Below are 25,654 nucleotides of genomic sequence, written 5' to 3' on the forward strand. Positions count from 1 at the left end.
ATCAATTAATATTTTATTATTAATTCGTTAATTTAGAAACCATTAATTGATATCGTATTAGGGTAGTATTTAATTTTCTATATGCACATAATATTATCAACGAAATGGACATCAAATCGTAGGTAAATGTGATGCGTAATAGGTATTATTTACATTGTAGAATATGCGTTAGGTTTTCATCATAGCGGCAGTATCTTGCGCTTAATTATAGCAGTTTTATGATAACGAGATGACAGAGAAGATGACCCACCATATCATAAGTGGTCAGTTATATAGCATTTTAACAGTAATTTGTTATTGTATATTTTGATCGCTTTACTAAAGTCCGGCCAAATGTAGGACTATATTCCAACCATAACAGGAAAAAAGTCAAATAAACAATATTTGACAGCAAATTGACGCGATATAATTGGTCGAGAGCTTGTTTAATCTATGATCTCGCTATGGATTTGCGAAAAAATGGCGTTTTGAACGTCGACGAAATTGTTATCGGAATTTTGGAAGTAAAATTAAAGTGGAAATAAGTGGCTAAGTGCAATAGTGTTGTATTATAAATAAAGATGTATTAATCATAAACTCTCAACGGTGCACAACATAAGTGAGTTATTAGCAAATCGCATGAAATACGCAAATCTAAGGTTTGTTTATCTTTTTTCCTACTTCCATTGGAATATGCTATACGTTGTCATATCGACTATGTAACTGACATAGGTATATTTATATATATTTTACTAGCCAACTTCAATTAAGTTTATCGTTTTGAGTTTTTTTTTAAACGAACCATATGGAAGATTGCTTAATTTGTGTTTGTAATTCATCTCGTGTAAAGGAATCATTTTAAAGAAACCTGTATAGATCGGGATGAAAGTCTGCCTATTCAATATATATTCTGAAAATATTGGAGCTGCGTGTGGGATTAAGCTTCAGAAAGCTTCTCAAAAGGTTAAGAGACCTCTGCCCTGCGGTGGGATATTTGCAGGCTTTTAATATTTTATAAAATATAAACAAACTTACCATTTCGTTTGCAATCTCTTGTACCGTAAAATGTCTTAATTTATCACGACTCATATACCGATAAGATTAACAGGCCAGCCTGTTTCATTCATTTGACTAGTACTTGCCTACATACTTTTATTCAATTCAATTCTTAGTTTAATGGCTTTTAGTTGTGCCGACAGGGCGCAGATTATTTCGCCAATGTAAAGTAGGACGGAGAAGACACGAAAGAGATTAATTGATTGATTTGATTGAAACAATCTCAATTAAATTTTGAAGACTAGCATAGTAGTCGCAATTTCCTTGTTAATCCTTAACCTAGAACAACACAAATAATAAGGTAAATAATTGTTAGTACTCTAAACTATATATACTAAAAAATAACACTGAATTGGATTATTCACGCCTTAATTTTATTACATTTAATATATTTACATAAAAAAGAACAAAACGGACTAAACACAAACGTCAACAAACATTCAACATTTATAGGGCGAGGGACTTTAGGAGTAGTAGTAGTTTAGGGAGTACATACTTTTATTTGCTGCGAGGCTTTATGCGACGTTTTTTGGCTTTATAGGTAACTACCCACTTATCACATATTATACGTAATACTTGGAATTGTTGTGCCCCAATATAAAGGGTAAGTGAGCTATACCAGGCACATTGAAATAACATCTTAGGCCCAGAGGTTTCTGGCGCATTGACGTTGTAAGTTACTGTTCTTACAGTGTCAATCTATATGGGCAGAATTGACAACTTACAATCGGATGATCAATACCAGCCCGTCCGCTTATTTGTTTAAAAAAAAAGAAATTGCCAAATGGTTGACATTTATAGTAACTTTTCGATTCTCACAATCACACTCTCTCTCGGGTATAAGCGTAACCATATTGGTAGTTTGTTATATAACTTTTCTCAATGAACGCAAATGAAATAATATTTTTAAATCGACGTGATACTAACTGAGATAAGCGGATTCTATAAAATAAACTCGATTTTTACGATACAAATATAGATAGATATATAACTTATCTCTACATTCCGAGATCTACGTATGTTTTTCCAACCAAACAAACAAACAAGTATAGCTCCTGTGTACTATGTTTAATATGATTCAAATGTGTTGTCGTCTACAGTTACGCAGGTTTCTTAGTTAATAGTTGGTTACCGAGACGTGTAGATTCATAAAAGTAACTAAACGCGTGTGCATTAAAATCTGCTCGTAATCTGGTCGGATAACAAAACAAAACAAATGTCCTATAAAATCTGGTAAACCTTTTATTACGTAAGTAAGTCTATTCTAAAGTTTCCAACAGGACGCCTAGTAGTCTGGAATCAGAGACGTAAACATTTTCGCGGTAACTTAAATTCAAAACCTTCGTATTTCCGTAGACTACAGAAGACTACAGATTAGAGAATACTTTTAAAATTAGTTTTTCTTTATTTATAAATCAAATACAATGAATGAGGATTTTTATAATTGAAATAATTACGTGTGTTAATTTATATCTTTAATATCAGACATCAAATTTAACTGAATATATGTATAGTGTTATAAATAAGTGTTCAATATAGAAAGGGCCTTTCTGCTTTAAAATTAATATGTTGACATGAAATTCATGTCTTTGTGGTACAATTTTGTTCAGGTCCTTTTGGATGGGTACCACCAGTTATTTTACCGCCGAACAGTAATACATTTTATTGCTGTGTTTCGGTTTGGATGGTGAGCAAGTTTATTCACAGGCGCAATGGACAAACAAATGAAATCAATATAACATAGATGGTTTCAGAAGTAGTTTACTAAAAAATAAAATAAAAAATAATTTTCTTCAGAACCTCATATAGCTCAGAGATAAGAACCCGTGAATCTGTAAGTTAGATTGTGGATACAAAGCCAAGCGCTACTGAATTTTCATGTGCTTAATATGTTTATAATACATCTCGTGTTCCGTGGAGTAGGAAAACATGGAGTGAAACATGTATTAGATGGAACTTTACCACATATGTGGTGAAATTACTGCAGATCTAGTTTTTAAAAAGTGAAGAGGCAGTCTTAGTCCAACCGTGGGATAATAACAGGCTGTTTCTTTAATTAATTTGATGACCGGTCAGTCCTTGAATAGCTGAAAATTTTACGCATTGTTGAATAAATTGTGTAATCCGTTATCACGTCTAAACACTTGAGGTCGTATGACTAAGCTAACATACTATGAATTTTTGTTATGATAAAAATCTGAATGTTTCTCAGTATTTAGTGCATCACTTGTATAATTAAATCCTAATTAAAGTTTTACTGTTGAACTTGATAAGAAAATATATTTAAATAGGTTGAACGATTTCGAATGTTAAAACATTTGTATTCGTATATTTTAATCAAAATGTTTGAAAAGTATCAAACGCCATATGAGTTTACGAATTTTACTTTCTTTTAGTTAGGATTTATATTAACAGTGTTATTTATTGAGTAATTGAACCGATATTGTTTTTTTTTTATTTAATATCAATTCATTATCAACAGTTAGACCGCGTGGAACGTTAAAGTAATTTTTATTACTCATAAATATTGTGAGAGCAATAAAATTACGAGAATGTAAGTTTTCAATCAGTAACAGTTTATAAAACGGGAAACACGTGCCGTATATTTATAGCCTTCACTTATTTTAGTTCAATTTTATATGAAAACACTTTGGTGTGCTAGTAAGAATTGAAATTATTCGTAAAGAGAATGAAATTACCACAGCCTATTCAATTTATTACCCTGGTTTGCCGGGGTGGGCAAACCAGGGTAATAAATTGAATAGGCTGTGGCCTTTAGAACACTATATATACTATATATATGAATATACTTTCACCTTAAGTTTTTGAGCTGTAAAAATCTACTAAATAAGAGGACATGTAGACCTATAAGAATGTTTAGTTTTTAATGTATCATTTTATCTATCTAATTAATTAAAAGCTGGTTAATTTCATAAAAATCTTCATAAGAATTTCGTCACGACATACCGAAGTTCCATCGGTCATCCAATCCGTGCTTATGAACGTTAATTGTCAGTTGTTTTGGTTTCGTCCATTGTGAACGCATTCAGCGAGTTACTGGGGCGTCTGCGCGGTCACCTTAGACGCTACGATATAAATCTTTGTGATTATATTTCTTTGGAACACGTTGAGAAACCAAAAGCCAATTGAAAGGAACCTAATTAATATACTTTTGATTTTAGAACACATGTTTTATTTAGTCAAAACGAAATAGTGAAGAGGGTTGGGTGGTTTGTAATATTTTATCTGTTTTTATATGACTTTTGAGAATTTGGGTGAGGAATGTTAACTATGTAGGAAGTGATAAGCATTATGTCGGTAAAGGTGAGACGTTTAACTATTACAATAATATTTAACTTCATGAATATTTTCCAAATAAATTATGAGCACAAAATGTTACTGAGTTTGAATTATTTGCACTTTGATTGGTCTTTATTAGATATCTGATCTTCATTAGTCTGACATTTACGAAGTCTCGGACTATTTCAGTTGACATTTCTTAGTAGTTGTCCCTAATTCAATGAGCCTCTAACAGACTAGTATCATACTTTATGTTTTTATTATTTTACGTTACCCATCTCGGCCAATGAAGAATATTCAGTTTTCGTCTTTTGTATCAATGTTATAAGATCAAAGATGAAGATTATCATTAAAGTACTTAGATGATTTTGTTTGTGTAAAAAATTAAGTTGTAAGTTAATTTTTAATATCGGTAATTTTGTTTAATTGTTCGGCAAAAATCTTAGCCGAAAATCGTAAAAATTAAATTATTGAAGAATAACTTTAAGTAAACGATTAAATTGTTATTTTATCTCTTATCGATTGAATAATAAATAGTATTAAGTAATTGTTATGTTTATAATCTTCATAGCGCTTCGTGTAGCTTATAAATATATGAGTGACGTATGTATGATTATTCCATATGCCTACTCGAACGATATCTCGATGTCGCCAGTGGGCAGAGTGAATCATGAAACCTGCTCACTGTTTAGTATTCAATCGTTGTCCGCCGTGCAGGACGAATATTTTAATATTTTATAATAAAATTTTAATTAACTTTTTTTTATTTATCATTCGGTGGTGTGTGTTGTTTGACTACAATGACTTATGGAAAAACATCGCACGTCATATACAAGGTGCTCTGTTTGTGAATCGTTTTCTCAAATTGATTGTTATTTAAGAACAAGCATGTACCGTCTTCGTATGGTAAAATTTAAAGTTCCGAAAAATCCTTCCTAAGAGAGCGTCTACGTCGCGTAAAGAGCAACTTCTGTTCTAAATTTGAAGTCTAAGAAACCGTAGGTTCGATTGATCTGTAATTTCAAAGATCTCGCGATGACCGATATTTCGCTTTTCTATATACATATATATGTAGATTCTTTTCATATATAAAACTAATTTTAATATATAAGAATTAATACATTTGGTGACAATATTTTTGTCAGACATGGGTGCAGTTTACTAAGAAGGAAGCATAAATACATAAAATTTAAATATTTAATCATATTTTGTTACGTGGACGAGATTCGAAGAACTAGTTAGCAGTGTCGCACATCTCTTGGAAAGCAAGTAAAGTCTAGCGGTCGATCTTACTGTATGTAAGTGAGGCAGTAGAGAGGAATCCTGCACTTGCTTGCACACATACTTGTGCACATATTTGTGCCATGCAGTTGGGCAGTCTCTAGTAAAGTCTTGCAACTGAAATTGAACCAGTTTCATTCAACCGATTCAGCTTAAACTGTACACAGTTTTAACGCTGGTTACAATACAATATACTAATAAATTAAATTTGAATCATCATTACCTGAAACATTTATTTAAAGTGTATAGATTTAATGAAGTGTTATTCTTAAATAGTTTATTTATGTTTGAATATATTTATTTTACTGCATTTAGAATGACACATCTGAATACATAATATAAACAAAATCATTGTAATGTTTTAAATGTTTTCCTCGTTATTATTGCTGTGTCATATATTATATAAATAAATAAATACATAAATATTGGACAACATCACATACATTACTCTGATCCCAATGTAAGTAGCTATAGCACTTGTGTTATGGAAATCAGAAGTAACGACGGTACCACAAACACCCAGACCCAAGACAACATAGAAAACTAATGAACTTTTCCTACATCGACTCGGCCGGGAATCGAACCCGGGACCTCGGAGTGGCGTACCCATGAAAACCGGTGTACACACTACTCGACCACGGAGGTCGTCAATTAATTGTGTATCATTTGAATGATATTATTTACATCAATATATTGTTACTTCATTTCAATTTAACTTACATAATAAATGAAATAATATTTAATAGTTATGTAAGAAAGAATCGTTTGTATTAGTAATTAGTTTTATTGTACGTAATTTGTTGAATGTTAGTAATTTTGTATTGTAATGTAAGATTACCTCGCGCCATTTTTTACGCGTCTTATTAATAATTATATAATTAAATGTTACAATATTAGATTTTCGTTCGAAATAAATTACGCTACAACAAAATGTTCGAATTTAATTTTGTATGTCGAGTAGAGATATCTCAGTGGCAAGAAAAAGTAAATCTTATCTGATGATCGTATTGAACCGGGTTGAAACCAAGACCAGCACTACTGAATTTTCATACATCAATCTCGTGTTCGGCGGTAAAGATAAACATAGTAAAGAAACCTGCATGTGTTGGTTGAAAACTTGCCACATGTAGGTATATCTGCCAACCCCAAATCGGAGCAACCCAGTGGAATAAGTTCTAAACATTCTCCTCAGTAAATATATAAAGAAATATCCCAAGTGTGATACATTGTTGCTTTAATTTTTAATATATTGTTTGCAGATACAACACGAAATGTGCTTTAATATAATATGGTTAAAGATAATTTTCTTCCGTGCAGGAGTCGTGCCGGCACGTCGGCGGATCGAAGTTCTACGAAGTAGTAGACGGGACGTCAGCGGTCACATCCACACCGTCTCCAACAGAGAAACAAGATCACATGAAACCTATCGAAAGTGATGATGAAGGTGATTGAGAATTCTCTGTAACTTATTGACTAGTAGTTGTCGACCGCGGCTTTGCTCGCGTTTAAAAGGATGGTCTTTATGTGTTAAGTAAATGAAAGGATTAAGATTGCTTCATACCAAATTTCATCAATGTCGGTTCGGTGGTTTTACCCTGAAATAGTAACAGACAGATAGACAGAGTTACTTTCGCATTTATAATATTAGTACAGATAACGCCACTATAGAATATTGAGTTATAAATAACTTATGCTTAATCTGTGACAGGTGTCTACCGTGTAAATGGTCTATTTTACCGTAAATCGGTCACCATAGATAATGGAATTTGGGTAACTTGGTTAAGAACTTCATTAATGAGATTTTTCTGTTCTAATTTGTTACGACTCGCCACTAGATGGCGCTAAATCATATCAACTGATAGCCATGATTGTCATTGATACAATATACACGGACAGAATATTTTTCGTATTTAGCTAGTATTTTATAAAATATAATTCGTTTTTCTATTTTAACAACGGCATAAATGTATGTATTCCAATCAATGACGGAGTTAACATTAACAAACCTTTGATTTATATTCCATGCGATTTGCTCGTAGCTCTGCTGTATGTAATATCTGTGTACTACATTCAATACCAACTTTTCCACTTTAATAATACAACAGTTCACTTTACTACTTATATCCACTTTAATTTTATTTCCAAACTTACTGATAATGAATATCATAAATTATTTAAGATATCGACCAACGATATCTTTTTTTTGTTTTATTCTTCTTGTTGTTGGAACAGATTATTATATCGTATATTATTATTATTACTGATGAAGTATTTTTTCAGTATCAGATGTCGACCAAGAGTGCACAGTTTTCTGCGGAGTCAGTTACCTCGGCGCGCAGAACATAGCCGATCCAAAATCGGAGACTGACATACAGCGTATCATGAAGGAACTGAGTTCGATGCCAGAGAACCGAGATGGTATCGCCGTCTCGATTTCGATACCAGTGTGTTCCCAAGGTCTGGTCGTGTAAGTACTTCCAGATTTTGAGCTTCTTTTACATGTTCCTAAAAAGATCGTACCATTTAATATAAAACAGATAAGATCAGTTGGTAAGACTTTGTACAAGTCCGTATGGGTAGGTTAGGTTAGTACCACTAACTCATCGGGTATTCTACCGCCAGACAGTAGAACTTAGTATGTTATTGTGTACCGGCTTGAACCAGTGTGAACCAGTGTAACTACAGCCATTAGGGACATCTTATTTCCCAAGATTGTGTGTGCATTGGTGATGTAAGGGATGGTTAATATTTCTTACCATTTGCCCGCCCGCCTTCGTGTATCATTAAAATAATGTGTGTGTTCAATATGCTCATGTGATTTGATAAAAACAAATGACTAATTTTCATTTAACAAACAACTTTTAGCAAAATCATGAATCATTTTTTCATCTCTATACAAAGTAAAGATTCTACAAATAATTAATCGGCTTCAAAAATTTATGAATTAAGAAAATGATTTGATATAGATATCATTTATAACACTCAGGAATTATGTGGCTTTCTTTTGTGTTTTATTTTCTTTCAATGAAAATATTTTAAGAATTGGATTTTTACTTCCGGAGGTTCCCCCCTACATGCAAACGAACAAACTTTAACCCTTTATGACCCTAGCATAGAAGTATAGATTATTTAACAAAGTGATTTAATAATAATATTGTTTAGAAAAGAACATTTTTTTTTTCTGTGAAAAGTTTTTGGTACGCTATACCGTGATCGCTAAAGGCATGACGTTCTCGACCCACAACCCGCATTGAATTCCACCAACCCGCATTGGAGCAGCGTGGTGGAATATGCTTCAAATCTTTTCCTCAAAGGGAGAGGAGGCCTTAGCCCATCAGTGGGAAATTTACAGGCTGTTAATATGTAATGTGTATGACGTTCTCGTATGCTGGCTCTCTGCCCCTCTCTCTCTGCTTTCCTCTCTTGTGTGCGTAACGCTTATATGATAATGTCAATATTATGAAATAAGTCCTTGCGGTTATAACTGATATAACAATGGCTGCAGTGAGTATTGTTCTAGAAATATTCAAAAGATATGAGGAATCACTTGACCTAAATTCGTTTAAGGGGTTTGAGGTTTCATTCAAAAACAACTGCAGCAATAATAACAGTACTTCAGAATAAATATTGTGTATCGGCTTACACAGTGTTTCCGAACACGAAAATCCGTATCGAGACGGCCTTTAATACAAAAATAAAAAAAAAATTTAACCTTGACAAACTTGGCGGCGGGACTAAATATCCAACACGATCGGAGCGACATATGTAAATTCAAAGTAAAAATCAAGTTTTTTTTTTTTAATGATATATTTAGGTATAGGATATAGATAGGTGGACGGGCAAGTGGGTCACCTGATGGTATGTAACCACCGCCCGTATACATTGGCGCCGCAAGACACATTAGTCATTCCTTACATCGCTAATGCGCCACCAACTTTGGTAACGAACATATTATGTTCCTTATCGACCGATTTACTCACCATACAAACCGGAATACTATAATACTAAGAATCGCTGTATGACCGTAGAATATCTCATGAGTGTACCTATCCACTTGAGTAACAACTACGCCCGACCACCTAGTAACTTACGATAGTTAGTAGAATATTAGAATATCTCAATAGAATAACTCAATAATCTTTCATTGTCCGACTCTAGTTTTGAACGTGAACACAAAATTTACTCGATGTATAATTTCATTTAATCGTGTGATATTTCAATGCTGTCCGGAAATTAAAACATGCAAAAACATCTAGTTACGAAACCCATTCAAAACAATAGAAATGTACACTAAAATCACGGAAACACGAGAAGATTTTAACTTAAAAATCGGCACCAAAACAAACATGCGTATTTGTATAGTAATGTGCGTTCCGTTGTCCACAGATTATACCAAGCGGACACAAACAGCGTGATGACGAGGTACGCGGTGAACAGGATATCGTTCTACGCGCGGGGAGCGGCCGGCTCGCCCGTCGCGTCGTGCTTCGCCTTCACGTGGTCGCACGGGGAGACCAAGGAGTCGGCCGTGTACCGCTGCCACGTGTTCCGCTGCCACATCGCTGAAGCCGTCAACCAGGTTTCGAGTGAGTGCTCATGACTGTGACAATGATGCCAACTTAGGGTTTTCCCCCTAAATTCAAGGAGGAAAACCTCTAAGTTGGTAAAGATTGACTAAAGTAAAGTATAAAAAATATTATATGAAAAGAATAAGATAAAGGAGCAAAAAAAATGAATGGAAATAAAAGTTATGAAAAACTAAATTTAAAATGGTTTACACTTATATTTGAAATTTCATCTCGAACATTTAGCTTAATTAGGGAAATTTGAAGTTGGTCCTTGGGGAGTCAATCTATATGACATGGCATCACTGGACTATTTAAATTGCTTGTATTTCTTAGAAGGGCAGGTTGTCGCTGACGGGCATTGAGAATCGAAATCAAGTCAGAATGTTCTTTATTCAATTAAGCTCTAATAAGTTTTGATTCGTCGTATCGTTGATCGGTAATTACTCTTGTCTCAAAAAAACATAGTCGATTATACATAGTATTATAAAGACATAGTATTACAAAACGCTCTATGTTTGAAGCGTCAATAGCGCTATGGTTTACGGGCCGCCTAGCGATATAAAAAGTCGTTAGGGTCTATCCTGCCCCCTTGGACTATTGGACTAAATAAGAATATTAGTGATTCCTTAATTAATTTGGGGCATTGCTATTATTCTTATTTGAAAAAAAAAATACTCGTAAATAAGTATAAGCGATTCATGAGGGTTGTGCAGGTTTGGATGAGTATCAGGGCGTCACGGTAGCATGCGCAAGCGATCCCGTGGCGCCCGCCGAAAGACGGAGAGGGTACCGCTGGGTTTTTAGTGGGTAAACCCGGCGTACCTGGGCGCATACGGCGTCCAGGGCCCCGGGGAGTCCCCCCCCCCCACTTTCCATCACGTGGGGGAAGCGCGTAACGTGTTTTTCCAGCGAATTGAATATTAATTCAGATTTTATTTTAAATAAGGAAATAAAAAAAAACCATATATTTGCAAAAATCTAAATTGTAAACGTATTTAAAAATATATCTTAATACGTTTTATTAAGTTCTATTTTCATTTGAGTTCCGTAACAAACTGAGAGCAGCTGTTTGCACAATCATTTATTACGAATGATTGAAATGATTTCAATATTCACGTTACAGTTCACGAGCTGTCCGAATAATAAGGAACAGTTATCGTTGTTCCGTTCAGGTTTATAAACGCTTTGGAATGCTTTGTGTTATGTGGCTTTTGTAATAACAAGGTAAGATTAGTTTGGATGTGATTACATGTAATACGTTAATACTTAATACCACTTGGTTCTAGTACGTAGTATGTTTATTATGAGTAGACGTGAATTGCTATCATTTCTTCTTATGGACAGTAGAGGTGATCTGTCGTGAAATGTTGACAAGTGAATTATAGTTATGTGCTATTTGGATGCGTACTTTAAAATGTTATCTAAGATTTCGGCGGTCAATCTCAAGGGAGACCAGCCAAATACGCTGGACGTGTTATTGAACACAAGTGTGCGCAAACGCAGGTGCACCCTCTTTTTCCCAACAGAGTGTGTACACAATTCCAACTTCTAGACTCCGGGTGGACTGAGAATTTTTTGACAAAAAATCCCAAATTTTTTTTCGACGCGATTTGTGATTAGAACTCAGAACCAGGAGCCTTGGGATCAGCGACCTCGTCTAGCCACAAAATCAAGATGCAGTGATGTTAACAATGCTAGCATAATAAAGCTGAAGAGTTTTTAATTTTTGTTTTGTTAGAGCGCGCTAATTTTTAAGGTATTTTATAGGCTATTTGTTATCACGTTGTAACGGGCTGTAGCCCGCGAGGAGTGAGAACGCTTAGCGCAGGTGAAATCGTACGGAACAGATAGTACCCAATTTTGTTTATCATAGCCTATGTCGCATATGACTTTCTGTCATTTCACGATCGTGTTATGTTTTCAGCGTAAATAATTTCGTGACATATATTACACCACGAACTTCAATAGTATGCATGTTTCTAATAATAATCAAGAGAAAATTGACATAGCACTATTGTTGGTTGTTTTATATGTATGTTAGTAATGTATTTATATAGAACTTATAATTAATGCATATTTTAATACTTTACTGGACCTACGTTGCTAAACATAAAAAAAAAAAAATCTCGTTGTTATTAAAGTAGGTCTTAGATCGTTGGTCTTTATATAATTAATTGTAAAAAAATACTAGTTTTCCTCCAGTTAAAGTGTTAATTTTATGTTAGGAGTGGGGACAAGCAAACCTAAGTCAGAATCGAATCCGAGTCTTCTTTGGTAACTCGTATACATTATACTCGTTGAGCTGATTTCGGTTGTAATTTTTTTTTTTTTCGAAAAATTATTTTGAATTTTATTGATGCAAAAAACGATCAGGTTTCAAGCACGAAGTCGAAAATAATGAGATCAATCATAGTAAACTTTTTATTAGTTCTGATTTTTTATCGGGATAAAAGACCCCATAGATGTAGTGTTATCGACCAAAAACTGTTACTCTCAAAATGTCGCTTTTGTTACAGAATTTTAAAATAAATCGTATTATGTATATTATTTGTTTAATTATTTTCTTTATTTACTAAAAACCTTTGGGATAAAAATAAGATCGATGCCTGAAGCCATTACCTAACACTCATTCTAAATGTTCTCCATCAATTTAAAAATGACTGTTTTAGTAGAGAGATTTACGTAAATGTAATAATAGATATGCATACACGTATAGTAAGAAGTTACAGCCCGTAAATGTCTCACTACTGGGCTCGTAGGCCTTCTCCTTGTGCTTCTTTACCGCCGAGCACGTGGTGACCTATAAACCGGCTTTAAAACTTCGGTTAAGATTTACGTTATCTAACCACCGTTCTGCTCACGAGTCAAACGACAAGTTTATTGATTAAATAATTTATTGTTTCGTAAAGAAAGCGAAAATAAATGTAATAAATAAGCAATGGGTATTTAAATGACACATTATTTTTTTAGGAAAGTTTCGTAAAGACGAATATCTACAGTTTGCTTAGTATTCATATATTTTTTTAAATATTTTGTGACCTTTATTTTCGCGACTAATCCTCAATTCCATCATGACCCAACATGGCATGACATTGGACTATTACCGTTTCCACTAATAGCTCTAGCAAAACGTTTTAAAAAGCATTTCGAACTATAGTTATGGTAGCCTTAGTAGACAAAAAAATCAAAGCCTGTGTGTTCTTTTTTAAATATGGAACATTAGTGAAGCGTTCGATAGTGTTGTTCTATTTCAGGCGCGCCATAGTTATGTAGATAACGTGACATTATGTTACAGTGCGTCCTTATTCTGTAGTACTTCGATGTTTTATTAAAATGATAAACATTACGACGTACCTGTATTCACATTCAATGATGATTTTATGTTTAAAATATGAAAATGTATTATATTCGTTTGTTTAAATAGGTTCTGACAAATACAGTTTGATGGTAAGTGGTCACCATCGGCTACTAAACATTGGCACTCTAAGAAATATCCTCTAGATCACAAAAGCTCCAATAACTTTGGGAACTAAGATGTTATGTCCCCTGTGCCTGTAGTTGCATCTAATAAATCTATTCCGCATTGACCTTAAGTCAAACGAATTTCTCAGTAACTACTCTCAGGTAAAAATAGGTGTTACATAAAAAAGGGTTATTAAATTTTATTTTCAAAATCCGTCTCATCCAAGTGACAGTAAAATTCAACAATGTTTAACTATTTTTTTTATTTTTTATTAATGAATACAAGAGTTGCTTACCTAATCTCAACACGTTCTTATAATATAAATCTTAACTACTAATTAATTTAAAATAACATAATTTCACTAATAATAAAATCTAATTAACGTCAAATTAATTCTATTTTTAAATATATTTTTATGAAACTATTACAAAAATAATTACATTGTAGCGATCTAGAAATGGAAACGCCGTTTGATTGATCATGTACCAGAATAAGGTCGATACTCTCTTATCTAGATATTGGATTGTTCGTTTCATAAACTCGCTGGCTTTAGTTTTATACGGCTGTCTGTATTTTTAATCATCAAGTTTTTACGCGTATTTGGTATAATGTGTTTTCTCTTATTTTGTTTATAAGAACTTTTGTATATATTGTGTTTTATGTCCGTGTTTGAAAGTTAAGTGAATATATACGTAAAAAAGAACAGGTATTTAATTGTATTATTATATTCTAAAGCAATTTTCATACTGATCTTTAAAAATCGTATGTTTACAATTAATTATACGGCGTTCTTTACTGGGTGTTCTGTTAGACAGTGATTTCTCCCTTTCTGACATCATCGATTTGTCATTCGAATGAAGGAGACGCGGTATTGTTTATCAAATCAACCCCTAAACAAAATTTCTAGATAAAACGGCAAAAGATTTTTTTAAAATTTAATTTTGGTGCTTGCGTTGTTTATATATATTTCTATGAGATATTGAATGTATTTGTTCAACGTTAAACTATAGTTCGTTGTAGTTTACGCCCACATAGCTGCTCATAATTATTTGTATTAAGAGGATGTGTCAGTTACGATAATTTGTCTGGAAATTAAATCATTTCAAGCCATTAACGTATGTTCATGTAATTTTATTTAGTCTAATGTTGTTTTATTTTTTAACTTCAAATATTCGTATTATTATTTTTTTCAATATTTATGTTAATTGAGACTGCCTCGTTTGTCTAGCAGCTTGTTTTTAATGACTAATGACTTTTTAATGACAAATCCTAAGGATTAATTATGTGTTCAAACCCGGTATTGAAACATTAAAATGCTGTTACAATCCTGTACATTATATTATAATTTGTAACGACGATTGTAACTGACGATGTATTCATTCCAAAGATGTGTTGTCATCTATGAAGTCATTAAGAATAGATATACATATGTAATCGAATCAGTGACAATCATAATATAAACACGAGAAATAAAGATAGATAGATAAACTTATAACGCAAAGATTCCGATTGCACTTATTAAATTGGGACAAGGTATCCGTTTCTATAGTACAATTCCGATATTTATATTTTAAATACACTTTATTTTGATGATAAAAAGGCGCGGAATGAATACTTGTTAATTATCATCGTACAGGATTTATAAATGTAAATTTTAATGAATTAACATACCTATTACGATTGAAGGAGTAAATTTAAACAATCCTTAAGTAACGTATTCCATGGGAATCGGTTATAGATCTATATTGTGCACTACTGACAGATTTTGATTAATATATTTTTTTTATAATAAAACATTAATCCATCCAACTTTTTATATCAATTTTAATCTTACTTCGAAGTTCCGATAACAACTTTGGACACGATTAAAACGTTTGCGTATCCAAAATGAATATCATAGATTATTTAAGATTTCGACCAATGATCTTGCGTCAATTCAATTTCAAAATTGTTTATTAGTACTAAACAAATATATAAAAGGTTACATAAATTATTCAAGTAGGCATAGTATTCGAAACAATTTAACATTTTTTAATTTGAAATATATTTTCTTGTAATATGACGACATTGAAAAAAGCTTGATGTATATATATTAAATTAGTTTTCTGTACCCCTCACGACGTGTCTGCAATATTTCATAATGTACTGTGTCCTATTAACAGTTCTTGATCAGTATATCTTTTGTTATAATACAACACTGTTCTACTTAACTACTTATATCCACTTCGATTTTACTTGTAAAATTCGGAAAACAGTTTCATCAAAATCAAAATCAAAATATACTTTATTCAAGTAGGCTTTTACACTTTCGAATCGTCATTTTTTTTTTTTTTTTATGTATGTCTCTACGCTTTTTTATCATCTATATAATCTCGTATCGAATAATATGCCTTCTTTACCAATATATTTTTTGACAAATGACGACGTTTTAAACGTAATTTTTCGCAAATCCGTATTGAACAGCAAAGATTATTCAAGCTCTCGACCAATGGTATCGCGTTAATTCGATGTCAAATGTTGTTTATTTGGCTTTTGTCTCCTTAGGGTTGGAAAAGAGTAAAGGATGTTTTATGATTAAGTGTAAATTTAAATAATGATGTTTTTCTTCAGGTTGCTTTGCTAAGGCGTTTGAGCGTATACCGCGTTCGATGGCGTCGTCTCTGGTGGGAGACTTGAGTGCAGCGCCATCTATGACGGGCTCCCTAACTGAGGGTCTCGGGCCCGCTGCGCCGCCCATGCAGCTGATGCACGTTCTCGAGTGCACTGTGGACATCAAGGAGACTGATGCCAAGGTTGGAAATATTTTGTTTGATTAATATATATAATATGGCGAAAGCTATATCTTCATCAATCACTATACTTGGTTGTATGGCTTTGTGCAAGCCTGTTTGGCTAGGTGCCACCCACTAATCCTATATTTACCACCAAACAACAATACTCAGTATTGTCGTGTTGTGGTTTGAAGGGTTAGTGTTCTAGTTTAACTACAGCCACAAAGATATAACACAGCCCCAAAGATTGGTGGCGCATTGGAGATGTAGATGATACATTATCCAATAAAAATGGAACGTTGTTTTTGTTAGAATAATGATAATTTTATTGAATATTGCCTATGAAAGTTATGAAATTGTTTAGTGATACAGAATTTCAATAACATTTGGTCATTTATAATTATTACCATTCTTTATGAAATTATAAATGTTTTTTTTTTCAGGGTACATTCAGCCATGTGCCCAAAGAACGTCTCGGCTACAAGCTGCGCGGTGGTATCGATAAACAAGTGACGATCAACGTGACGCAGGTCACTAACAACGTGCAGGCGGAACCGGACGATCCACAGGTATTCACGTGATTCACTGAAATTAAAATTAAACGATATCAATAACCATCACCTTACTTTCAAATAAGTGAATAACACTCAATGTATCAAAATAAGAAATATTTCTTATTATGTCCGTGCTGCCAAACCCTTGGCAAGTTGTGCACCGGAAGTGCCAAAGGTTTTCTTTCTATGTTTGTCTTTCAATAGAAACGTTATATACGGGCAGCGAGTATTTTATAAATTAGGACTGTTTTTTATTTAGTTGAATTTGTTTCAGTCATCCTACACAGGAGGTTTGTACATAGAGAGGTGTTTTGGCATACTTCTCGCACCCGGACGGAGTGTTAAACATTCAGACATGCAGTTGCTTGAAATGGTATGTACTGGAATCTTGTAAGAATTATTTTAATATGACGGTTCTCGAAGGCGTGTCAGCAAAAACATTCTGAAAAATATTTTTCCGATTGAAACAATGGTATATGTAATGTGTTTATGTAGGTATGTATGTACAAATGTTTGTATGTATGTAAGTTCAGCGCAAGGAATTATTTTGCGACATTATATTTGAAAAAAAAAGTTACCTCACTTTCTTATTATTTATAACTCTGCAATTAAATAATCGTAAAACCATAAATCTTTAATAATACAGTAACTAATCATGACCAAAATCCACACTAACAAACAATAAACAAAGTCCCGCGAGCATCGACGCGAGTTTGCCGACGATACCGCGCGTGTCTTAGTTCCAAACGCATTTTATTTCATCTCCAGCCAATAGACCAACATCTCTAGCCAATATGCCAACGAGAGACATATCGTACTCTCAATAAAACATCGACATAATTCAGATTTTCAAAAATAATGCTTATTGTAAAATAATGGCTCAATTCTAAAGACAAGTGAAATTACAAAACATTTTTTTGTGATTCTGGTGAACGAAAATACCTTTTCTTCTTTACTACAACGGAAAGGTGTTACATATTTAAGACAATACATGTTGTTTAAATTTTGTCTCACGTTTTTTAGTAACAATACTACAGAAACTAATTTTTACACTATAAAATAAAAAATAAATTAGCAAAAGTTGGTGATTGATGATTTCGATTTCGGGGAGTGGGTAATTAAGAGTGCGATATAATGACCCGCCCGCGCGCAGGTGAGCGGCTCGTCGGGCGGCTCGGGCTGCTCGGTGTGCGCGCTGTGGAACGCGGGCGAGTCGGCGCTGGCCGCCTTCAACGTGGCCAGCGGGGACGGCGCGCCCGCCTACATGTCGCTGGCGCTCGACCTCGTCATACGCGGCATCCGCGACCCGCTGCGGTGCGTAGCCCCACTCCTCGGCCCCTAATTGCCGAAGATCAACTGGCAATCGTCGCTCTTGTCGTTTCCCCGTTTATCTATAAGTTCTTGTGCATTTTCTGCAATTCGTATTTGTAAATATTTGTTACGACAGAGCTACAACATGTGTGGAATTAAATTTATATTGATGATGTTGGTACTGTTTTAAATAACTGACAACCGGGCTAAGCCCCGCTCTCCCTTTGAGGAGAAGTTGGTTACCCGTGTGGTATAATTTCGTTGAAATTAAACACATGCAGGTTTACTCACGATGTTTTTCTTCACATCAAATTTTAAGCACGTCAAAATTCAGTGCTGCTTGAATCCGCGATCATCTTTAAAGATGTACGCGTCCTAACCTCTTGGCAATCTCAGCTCGAAAATATTATAAGCTGACCAATTCATCGTTATCCATACATTTACTGTATATAATATCCATACATATAATATATATCTATATATTTACAAATTTAATTTACAGATTAGTAATCGAAACACCAGTCAAAGTATATCCACCAGCGGAACGATTTTGGTACTACTCCAAGCGACCGCTCGTACAACAGTTCTATATAAACTTGAGAGAGGTAAACGTCTATCTTCAATACCTTTAATAATTGTTATTTTCTTCTATACTACAGTCAAAGATACAATGAGGAATAAATATCCTAACTTATGCTAATCTTTGCCTTATGTTCGACCTTCGGAGTTAAGATTCCAAAATTTTGTGAGACTATTTCTTATATAAAGTTTGACTTGTAAAAACAATTAATCTATTGAGTTAAAAAAGTACATCTGTAACTACGGGTTGTAGTTTAAATCACACATCACACATTTCAATTGAATCTTATGAGTCAAGAAAAATGTCCGAAAGTTCGAAAAATATTACACTGCCCAATGCAAGTTACAACAATATATATATATATATATATATATGGTATACTTCCAGTCGGTAGACTCTCTGGGCCAGCTACAGTACGAAGTGGCCAGTGTGGAGACGTCGGGGGAGCTGGACCGGTCCCGGCTGAACCTGCCGCTGTCGCTGTCCAGCCTGTTGCCGTCGCCGCTTTCCGCCGCGCCTGCGCCGCCCTCGCCCTCGGAGCCCGACTCCGGTAATCATTACTATCACATCTCTTTTAGTGCACAAATTGAAATGATTTTCGAAATAGAATATATGAATCTTAATCTAAGTTTTGATCTAGGACCACTCTTTTGTGCACAATTAGTGCTTATAAGACATTTTGGGCTCGATCGTTAACGGAACCCGGCTGTTAAGGATTTCCGTATTGGCTTCACTGAATATTAGCTCTAAATGCTATATTGATATTTGACCATTTGTAATACTTTAAAGGGATTAGAGTTGTCTCATTTGTATTGACATCTAGGAATTTGACTTTTTGTTAAAAGTCAAACTATTTCGATCATGACCAAATTTAAAATGTCCTTCGCAGATGGCGATGAACCGCTTCTAAGTGGGACCGGTGAGGTGTCTAAAGATTGTGGCGTAGACGTACTCGAGAATTGGGCACAGGTCCTCAGAAAGTAAGTGTTCAGTAATTATTCATTAGTAAGTACATAATTTTGGGCTACAAAATATTATTCGATTACCGCGTGTTTCACATATTTCGACTATATGGAATTATTAAACGCTGCCACTACTCCACAGCTGGATCGGACCCCGCCCTCGCGCTCTCAGCCAGCTCGTGCGCGTGGGAGTGCCGGAAGCGCTCCGAGGCGAGGTGTGGCTGAGACTGGCCGGCGTCGACCAGAACGATAAGCTCATGGAGACGTACCGTACGCTCATCAGTAAGGTACGAATATACGGTTATTTATAACGGTGTAATAGGCTATTTGACAATGCGAAAAATAAATTGTCAATTATTGTAATCAGTATATATTATGAGTTTAAAAATGGTAATTTATTAACGAAAATTGAAAATAATAATTAATTTATTCAAAAATCCATAAATAAAAATGCACTTTTTAAACGTTTGTCAAGTGACACAAAACGTTCCTGATTGGTCGGGTTTATGATGACGTCACTTGCTTGTTGACCACGTTTGCTTACTGTATGTGGATTATATGTGCCACAGATTACAATACAGTCAAGTACCGTCACCGATCCCAATGCAGCGCTATATTGTCTATGTAGCGTTTCCGCGCGCTATTTAAATATGGAATTTTTAAATTGATATTTTTCAACAAATATGTACTAGAATTAAAAAAAACAACTTTTACTGGGTTCCTTAACCTCTACTAAATAATATAAAATGGATTTTAAAAACCAGTCCATTATAAATGGATCGTATTTACGATTTGCTAATACCAAAGTCTACATAGTCGATAAAAGGTAGTAGTTGTTCGGTGACATAAAAGATCTCATTAGTTCAATTTGATTCGATTTATTTTAAAAAAAAAAAACAACAGACTATTTTAAAATAAAAATGAATATACATATATTGTATCGAAATTTAAACAATAAATGAAATTTCGAACTACGATGGACACGTGCACACAATCGGACAACATTGAATGGAGGACGTTGCGCCGCAGGACTGCCCGTTCGAGGCGGTGATCCAGCGCGACATCGCGCGCACGTTCCCGGCGCACGACTTCTTCCGCGAGGCGGGCGGGCTCGGGCAGGACTCGCTGCTGCGCATGGCGCGCGCCTACGCCGTGTACGACGTGGAGGTGGGCTACTGCCAGGGCCTCAGCTTCCTCGCCGCCACGCTGCTGCTGCACGTGAGTGTCGCCTCCGCTACCTTATTGCTCACTTACTCACGCTGGTAGCGTTGAACTCATTTCGAAATGGTTACTTTTCGGTTCGTTATTGGAGAGGAATTTTTGACGCAAATTCAGGTAAAACTTTAAGACGAATTTGGTTGTGATTTCATTTTGTGTATATATTCCGCATTGCACGTGTTTTTTTTCTTGTACCTTGAGTAATAATATAAACCTAATTATATTATAAAAATTGTATACTCGTATAAATAAATAGAGTTCAATTAAACGCGTTAAAAAATGACATTATTTGGTTAAATAAATAACTTACCTGAAGCAGCTTAAAATGTTAAAATTGAAAAGATAGATTTAACTTATAAAAAGTCCTTGCTTAACCCAAATGGCTTAATTTAACAGATGCCAGAAGAGCAAGCATTTTGTCTGCTGGTTCGTTTGATGTATGGATACGGATTACGAGAGTTGTACAAGGATGGTTTCGAAGCACTATATATGAGGTTGCACCAGTTGGACAGATTGATGGAGGTGAGCTAATTGATTAATGATTTGTTTTACCGTTAATTTTTTTTCATCATAGTTAGCTTCACTTAAAATAACAATATGATGGTTGAAAATAGTATATTTTCATGATTTTCTAAAATACATGACATGCAACCTTACTAAGAATAATTTGGCAAAGGTATTTAATACCTGCAGATCTTGAGTCATATTATTAATAACAAGCGGATATAAGTCTGATCTTTAAAAATGTTAAAAGTTTAAAATATATTTTATATTTTTATAGGTAGGTATATGAAAAGAATACTTTTTGATCCTTCGAGCCGGATTTACATATTAATGAGACGCTGTTTTTCTTAAAGGAACAACTGAACGACTTACGTGCACACTTTCAAGAATTGGGTGTTGAACCACACATGTTCGCGTCGCAATGGTTCCTTACAGTATTCACTGCTCGGTTTCCTCTGCCGTTGGTAAGTTATTAAAGAAAAAAAAAAAAAATTTATAAAATATTATTAATTGATAAACGATCGAACATTGTTACCAAAAAATTATTAAGTGAACTAATGTTCTTTTCGATGTATTTCTGTGATATATTATAGCGATTTTAATATAACAGCTAATTTGCGGTGTTTGAAAATTTAGTAATAAAATTAAATGCCTTCATAGGTCTATCACATCCTGGACGTATTTCTGCTACAAGGAATGGACACCCTCTTCCAAGTTTCGTTGGCTCTGCTCAGTCGTGCACGAAAGGATCTCTTGCAACACGATTTTGAAGGTGTACTCAAATATTTCAGGTATTTTAATTAATATTATATAAGTTTCTTATTACTATTTAAATAATGAAAACCCATTGAAAACATTCAAGTACGTAAAAGTCTCCGGACTATATATCGGATATGTTTTTTTGGTAACTAATTTCAGTTTCATAGTATGTTTTGTTTTTATTTACTGTTGGAAATAGTGATTATTATTTCAATGTAATATATTTATTTATTAAGAACATTTTTGCGGGTTTCAATTTTAAATGTTGGCGTTTAGTTTATTTTCCTTTCAATATCTTAAGTTTATAAGATTGACAACTTCTTCTACAACTTAAATAACCAAAAATATGTTATTAAGAAACTTAAAATCACTCGCTTCATGCGTAAAGTGTCTGTTTTATCAAAATATATTTATAGTTAAAGCAGATTAAACTTATAGCCAATTGACTTCTCTGTTATCTTTAAGTTATTTTATTTTCACATACGTATGTGGCTAAAAATGATGATAAGATTTTCGTATGTTTATCTTAAATTTTCTCTATAATAGAGTAACATTACCGAAGAAATGCCGCGCCGAGGAAGCTTCACGACAGATCGTGAAACTAGCTTGCAGTATTAAAGTAAAAAGGCTACAGAAGTATCAATTGGAATACGAGAAGTTTATCAAAGGTACCTAATACATACACTAAATTATACATCTACGTTATATGCTACTTTTATTACATACGTAGAATTCAACAACAATATTTAATTGTATATTATTTCAACGATAACAACACTCTGTTGTGTGCCTTCATAATTTTCTATATAAACATATTTTTTAAAACAATGATTACATTTATTACAGAATCGGCGGAAAAAGAAAAGATCAACGTGGAATTGGAAAGATTAAAAGTTATAAATACACAACTTCAACAAGAAAAAGATGTGTTCGAAAGTCAACTTAAACAGGTACATTTTATTACTGATTGTAATTTAACTAGTTGTTTGATTTATTTTTTTTATTTGTTCGCTCCCGATTTAGGGGTTGGTCGTCAAGAGTTAGGCATAAAGAATAGCATATTATGTCCTTGGGGTTCATACCAAATTTGGTTCGGAGTTTTGGCCCTGAATGAGCAACAGGGCCCTGATTCTGTGCGCCACCGACAACACAAACGAGCTTGTAACGCGCTCGCGACGCGTTTTTGGCTAAAAGCGGTATTCCGAATGCCACTGTCAAATCGAAAACCATACCTCGGGTCGTTTACATCGCGTTTTTAGCTCGTTTTTAAATGTCAAAATTCCACGCTTTCGTGGATGTAATTTAACATAAAAATTTAAATAAATATAATGTTTTTAATGTGATTTATAAATTATATTGATGGTTTTTAGAGTTAAATTTAGTTAAAAAAGTGTTCGGGTTCATATTATGTTACTAAAATATAAAGGTGATTAAAAAAAAATTACTACACGTATATGCGATTAAAAGGCTTAAAATTCCCACATTCACTTTAAAAATGAAGTGTGTATTAATATGCCAGATATCATAATACTCGTTAACTGTTTTATAATCTAAATTGAGTGATTAACTCGGCGTGTTACGGAAACACGTTTGTGTTTTTATTAGCTTGTTATTACGTCACTCGTTTTGGTTCGTTAAGAATTGTGGCATACAGGATCAGGGCCCTGATACATCCGTCTGACAGGGTTACTTTCACATATATAATATATATAGTTATAAATTATATTATTATTATCATTTAATTCTTTTAACATCAAAGATATTTTATAAGATAGAGTAAACGAATCCAAACCTGCGTTTGTCTGTACAATCCTTAATAAAATGAATTCTTGTTCAAGACTCGAAGTAACTTGGAGGAGACACAAAGGGAGTCGGTTCACTACGCGGCGGTCGCGCGGGACTACCGGGAGATATGTGCGCGTCTCGACAAACAGTTGCATCAGATGCAGGCGAGTGTCGAATTCAATTGATAGATATAACTTATATCAAATTCAGTCAGTAGTAGGTAGTAAGACCTCGTTTTTATTAATTAAGATTTATTTATTTATTTATATAAATATTCGTTTTGATTATCTATCGCTAATTAATAATTTGACACTTGATTAATAAATAAAAGTATATATAAATCCTATAGTTAGTATTTACAAGGTAGTAATAAATACTACGACTAGAAAAAACCTCTACTTGCACAAATTTGCGGCTTCGGTCTGGGTACATCCAATGCAATAAGTTTGTATTTCTGATGCGGAAAACAACATCTCCGAACTGCACCACTTGTAATGTACCTGATAATCTTTTGCACGTATCGATGGAATGTGCTCAGAACGAATCTGTTAGAACACTTAATTTAGATATAGAGTCTGTTGGACAATGCAATGTCGTTCTGGCAGATCCAACGTCATATCTCGCAAAAATATTGTCCAAATTAAGTCATAGACCTGTGATTAATTAAGATAGTTTTAAGTTTAATGTATATTATTTTTGTATCCTCATGTTCTCGTTTGCGAAACGGCCTTTTTTTAGAATAAAAAAAAATAAAAATATAAGTGCGTGGTAATGACTTCTGACGTCGCTATCTGATTTCCTATAATAATATTATATATTCTTTAAAATGTCACATGTTATACATTTAGTTTATACATATATTCTTTCTTTTCAGGACTGTGTGAATAGCTGCGTCAGTTGCAGCGTGAAGTTAGCACAGAAGGACAATAAAGAGGGTATATATTATTATTTATAATAAATATATGTAATTATATTTTATAAAAAAATAAGGTACGTTCTACACGACAAGGTAATAGCACGGATAAGGTCCAGAACCAATCAAGATGATTGCGAGAGTCTTTGTCGACTTGTACTTTAGTATAATATATGTCGTACATTCCACTCTTAAACTTCTGACTGTGTGTAAATACATCGGTGCACGTCTGTACGCACTTATACAACGAATAGTTAAGGAGAAACTGTTGGCTCGTCTCTTGTGCGGATAAATACACTAGCTGAAAAGGAGCGACCTCTTCAAACTAAAATGCAGCGATTCAAATATTGCTCGTTAACAATAGAAAACTAAGTGATTCTTACAATAAGAAAACGAATATCTAACAATAATTTACCTCTAACCAATCACAGAGCTGGAGCCGAAGGGGGAGGAGAAGGAGAGCTCGAGCGACACGGAGGCGCGTCTGAAGCAGCGCGTGCGGGACCTCGAGCTCGAGCTCGCGCAGGTCAAGCTGGCGCACGTGCAGGCGCAGTGCAGCAACCAGGTGGGTGATAAGTTCTCACCGTCGCTTATAGATCGACATCGTTAGAAGTGTGAAGCCACTCTGCTCACTGTCAGTACGCCTCTAA

The 25,654-nt window shown here is 34.2% G+C and overlaps 1 protein-coding gene across 6 annotated transcripts in view; it reads left to right on the forward strand.

Moving 5' to 3' along the window:
* LOC113392364 (rab GTPase-activating protein 1-like) overlaps nucleotides 1-25,654 on the forward strand; it is a 33,654-nt gene that overhangs the window by 3,247 nt on the left and 4,753 nt on the right. For 3 of the 6 annotated variants that reach the window (XM_064220832.1, XM_026628759.2, XM_026628761.2), the window contains exons 4-23: nucleotides 6,934-7,060; nucleotides 7,897-8,083; nucleotides 10,003-10,202; nucleotides 16,258-16,439; nucleotides 16,862-16,987; nucleotides 17,247-17,345; nucleotides 18,126-18,286; nucleotides 18,786-18,888; nucleotides 19,251-19,413; nucleotides 19,753-19,843; nucleotides 19,968-20,112; nucleotides 20,855-21,043; nucleotides 21,440-21,565; nucleotides 21,901-22,011; nucleotides 22,208-22,338; nucleotides 22,853-22,974; nucleotides 23,153-23,256; nucleotides 24,145-24,255; nucleotides 24,966-25,026; nucleotides 25,436-25,569. In XM_064220832.1, the coding sequence (XP_064076902.1) occupies nucleotides 6,934-7,060; nucleotides 7,897-8,083; nucleotides 10,003-10,202; nucleotides 16,258-16,439; nucleotides 16,862-16,987; nucleotides 17,247-17,345; nucleotides 18,126-18,286; nucleotides 18,786-18,888; nucleotides 19,251-19,413; nucleotides 19,753-19,843; nucleotides 19,968-20,112; nucleotides 20,855-21,043; nucleotides 21,440-21,565; nucleotides 21,901-22,011; nucleotides 22,208-22,338; nucleotides 22,853-22,974; nucleotides 23,153-23,256; nucleotides 24,145-24,255; nucleotides 24,966-25,026; nucleotides 25,436-25,569 (2,673 nt within the window). Of the gene's footprint in view, nucleotides 1-5,052; nucleotides 5,172-6,933; nucleotides 7,061-7,896; nucleotides 8,084-10,002; nucleotides 10,203-14,220; nucleotides 14,354-16,257; nucleotides 16,440-16,861; nucleotides 16,988-17,246; nucleotides 17,346-18,125; nucleotides 18,287-18,785; nucleotides 18,889-19,250; nucleotides 19,414-19,752; nucleotides 19,844-19,967; nucleotides 20,113-20,854; nucleotides 21,044-21,439; nucleotides 21,566-21,900; nucleotides 22,012-22,207; nucleotides 22,339-22,852; nucleotides 22,975-23,152; nucleotides 23,257-24,144; nucleotides 24,256-24,965; nucleotides 25,027-25,435; nucleotides 25,570-25,654 lie in introns of those variants that run through there. The other 3 variants (XM_026628762.2, XM_026628760.2, XM_064220833.1) reach the window with 3 other exon arrangements.

Source organism: Vanessa tameamea, chromosome 5 (assembly GCF_037043105.1).
Source record: "Vanessa tameamea isolate UH-Manoa-2023 chromosome 5, ilVanTame1 primary haplotype, whole genome shotgun sequence".
In the NCBI taxonomy this organism is placed as follows: Eukaryota; Metazoa; Arthropoda; class Insecta; order Lepidoptera; family Nymphalidae; genus Vanessa; species Vanessa tameamea.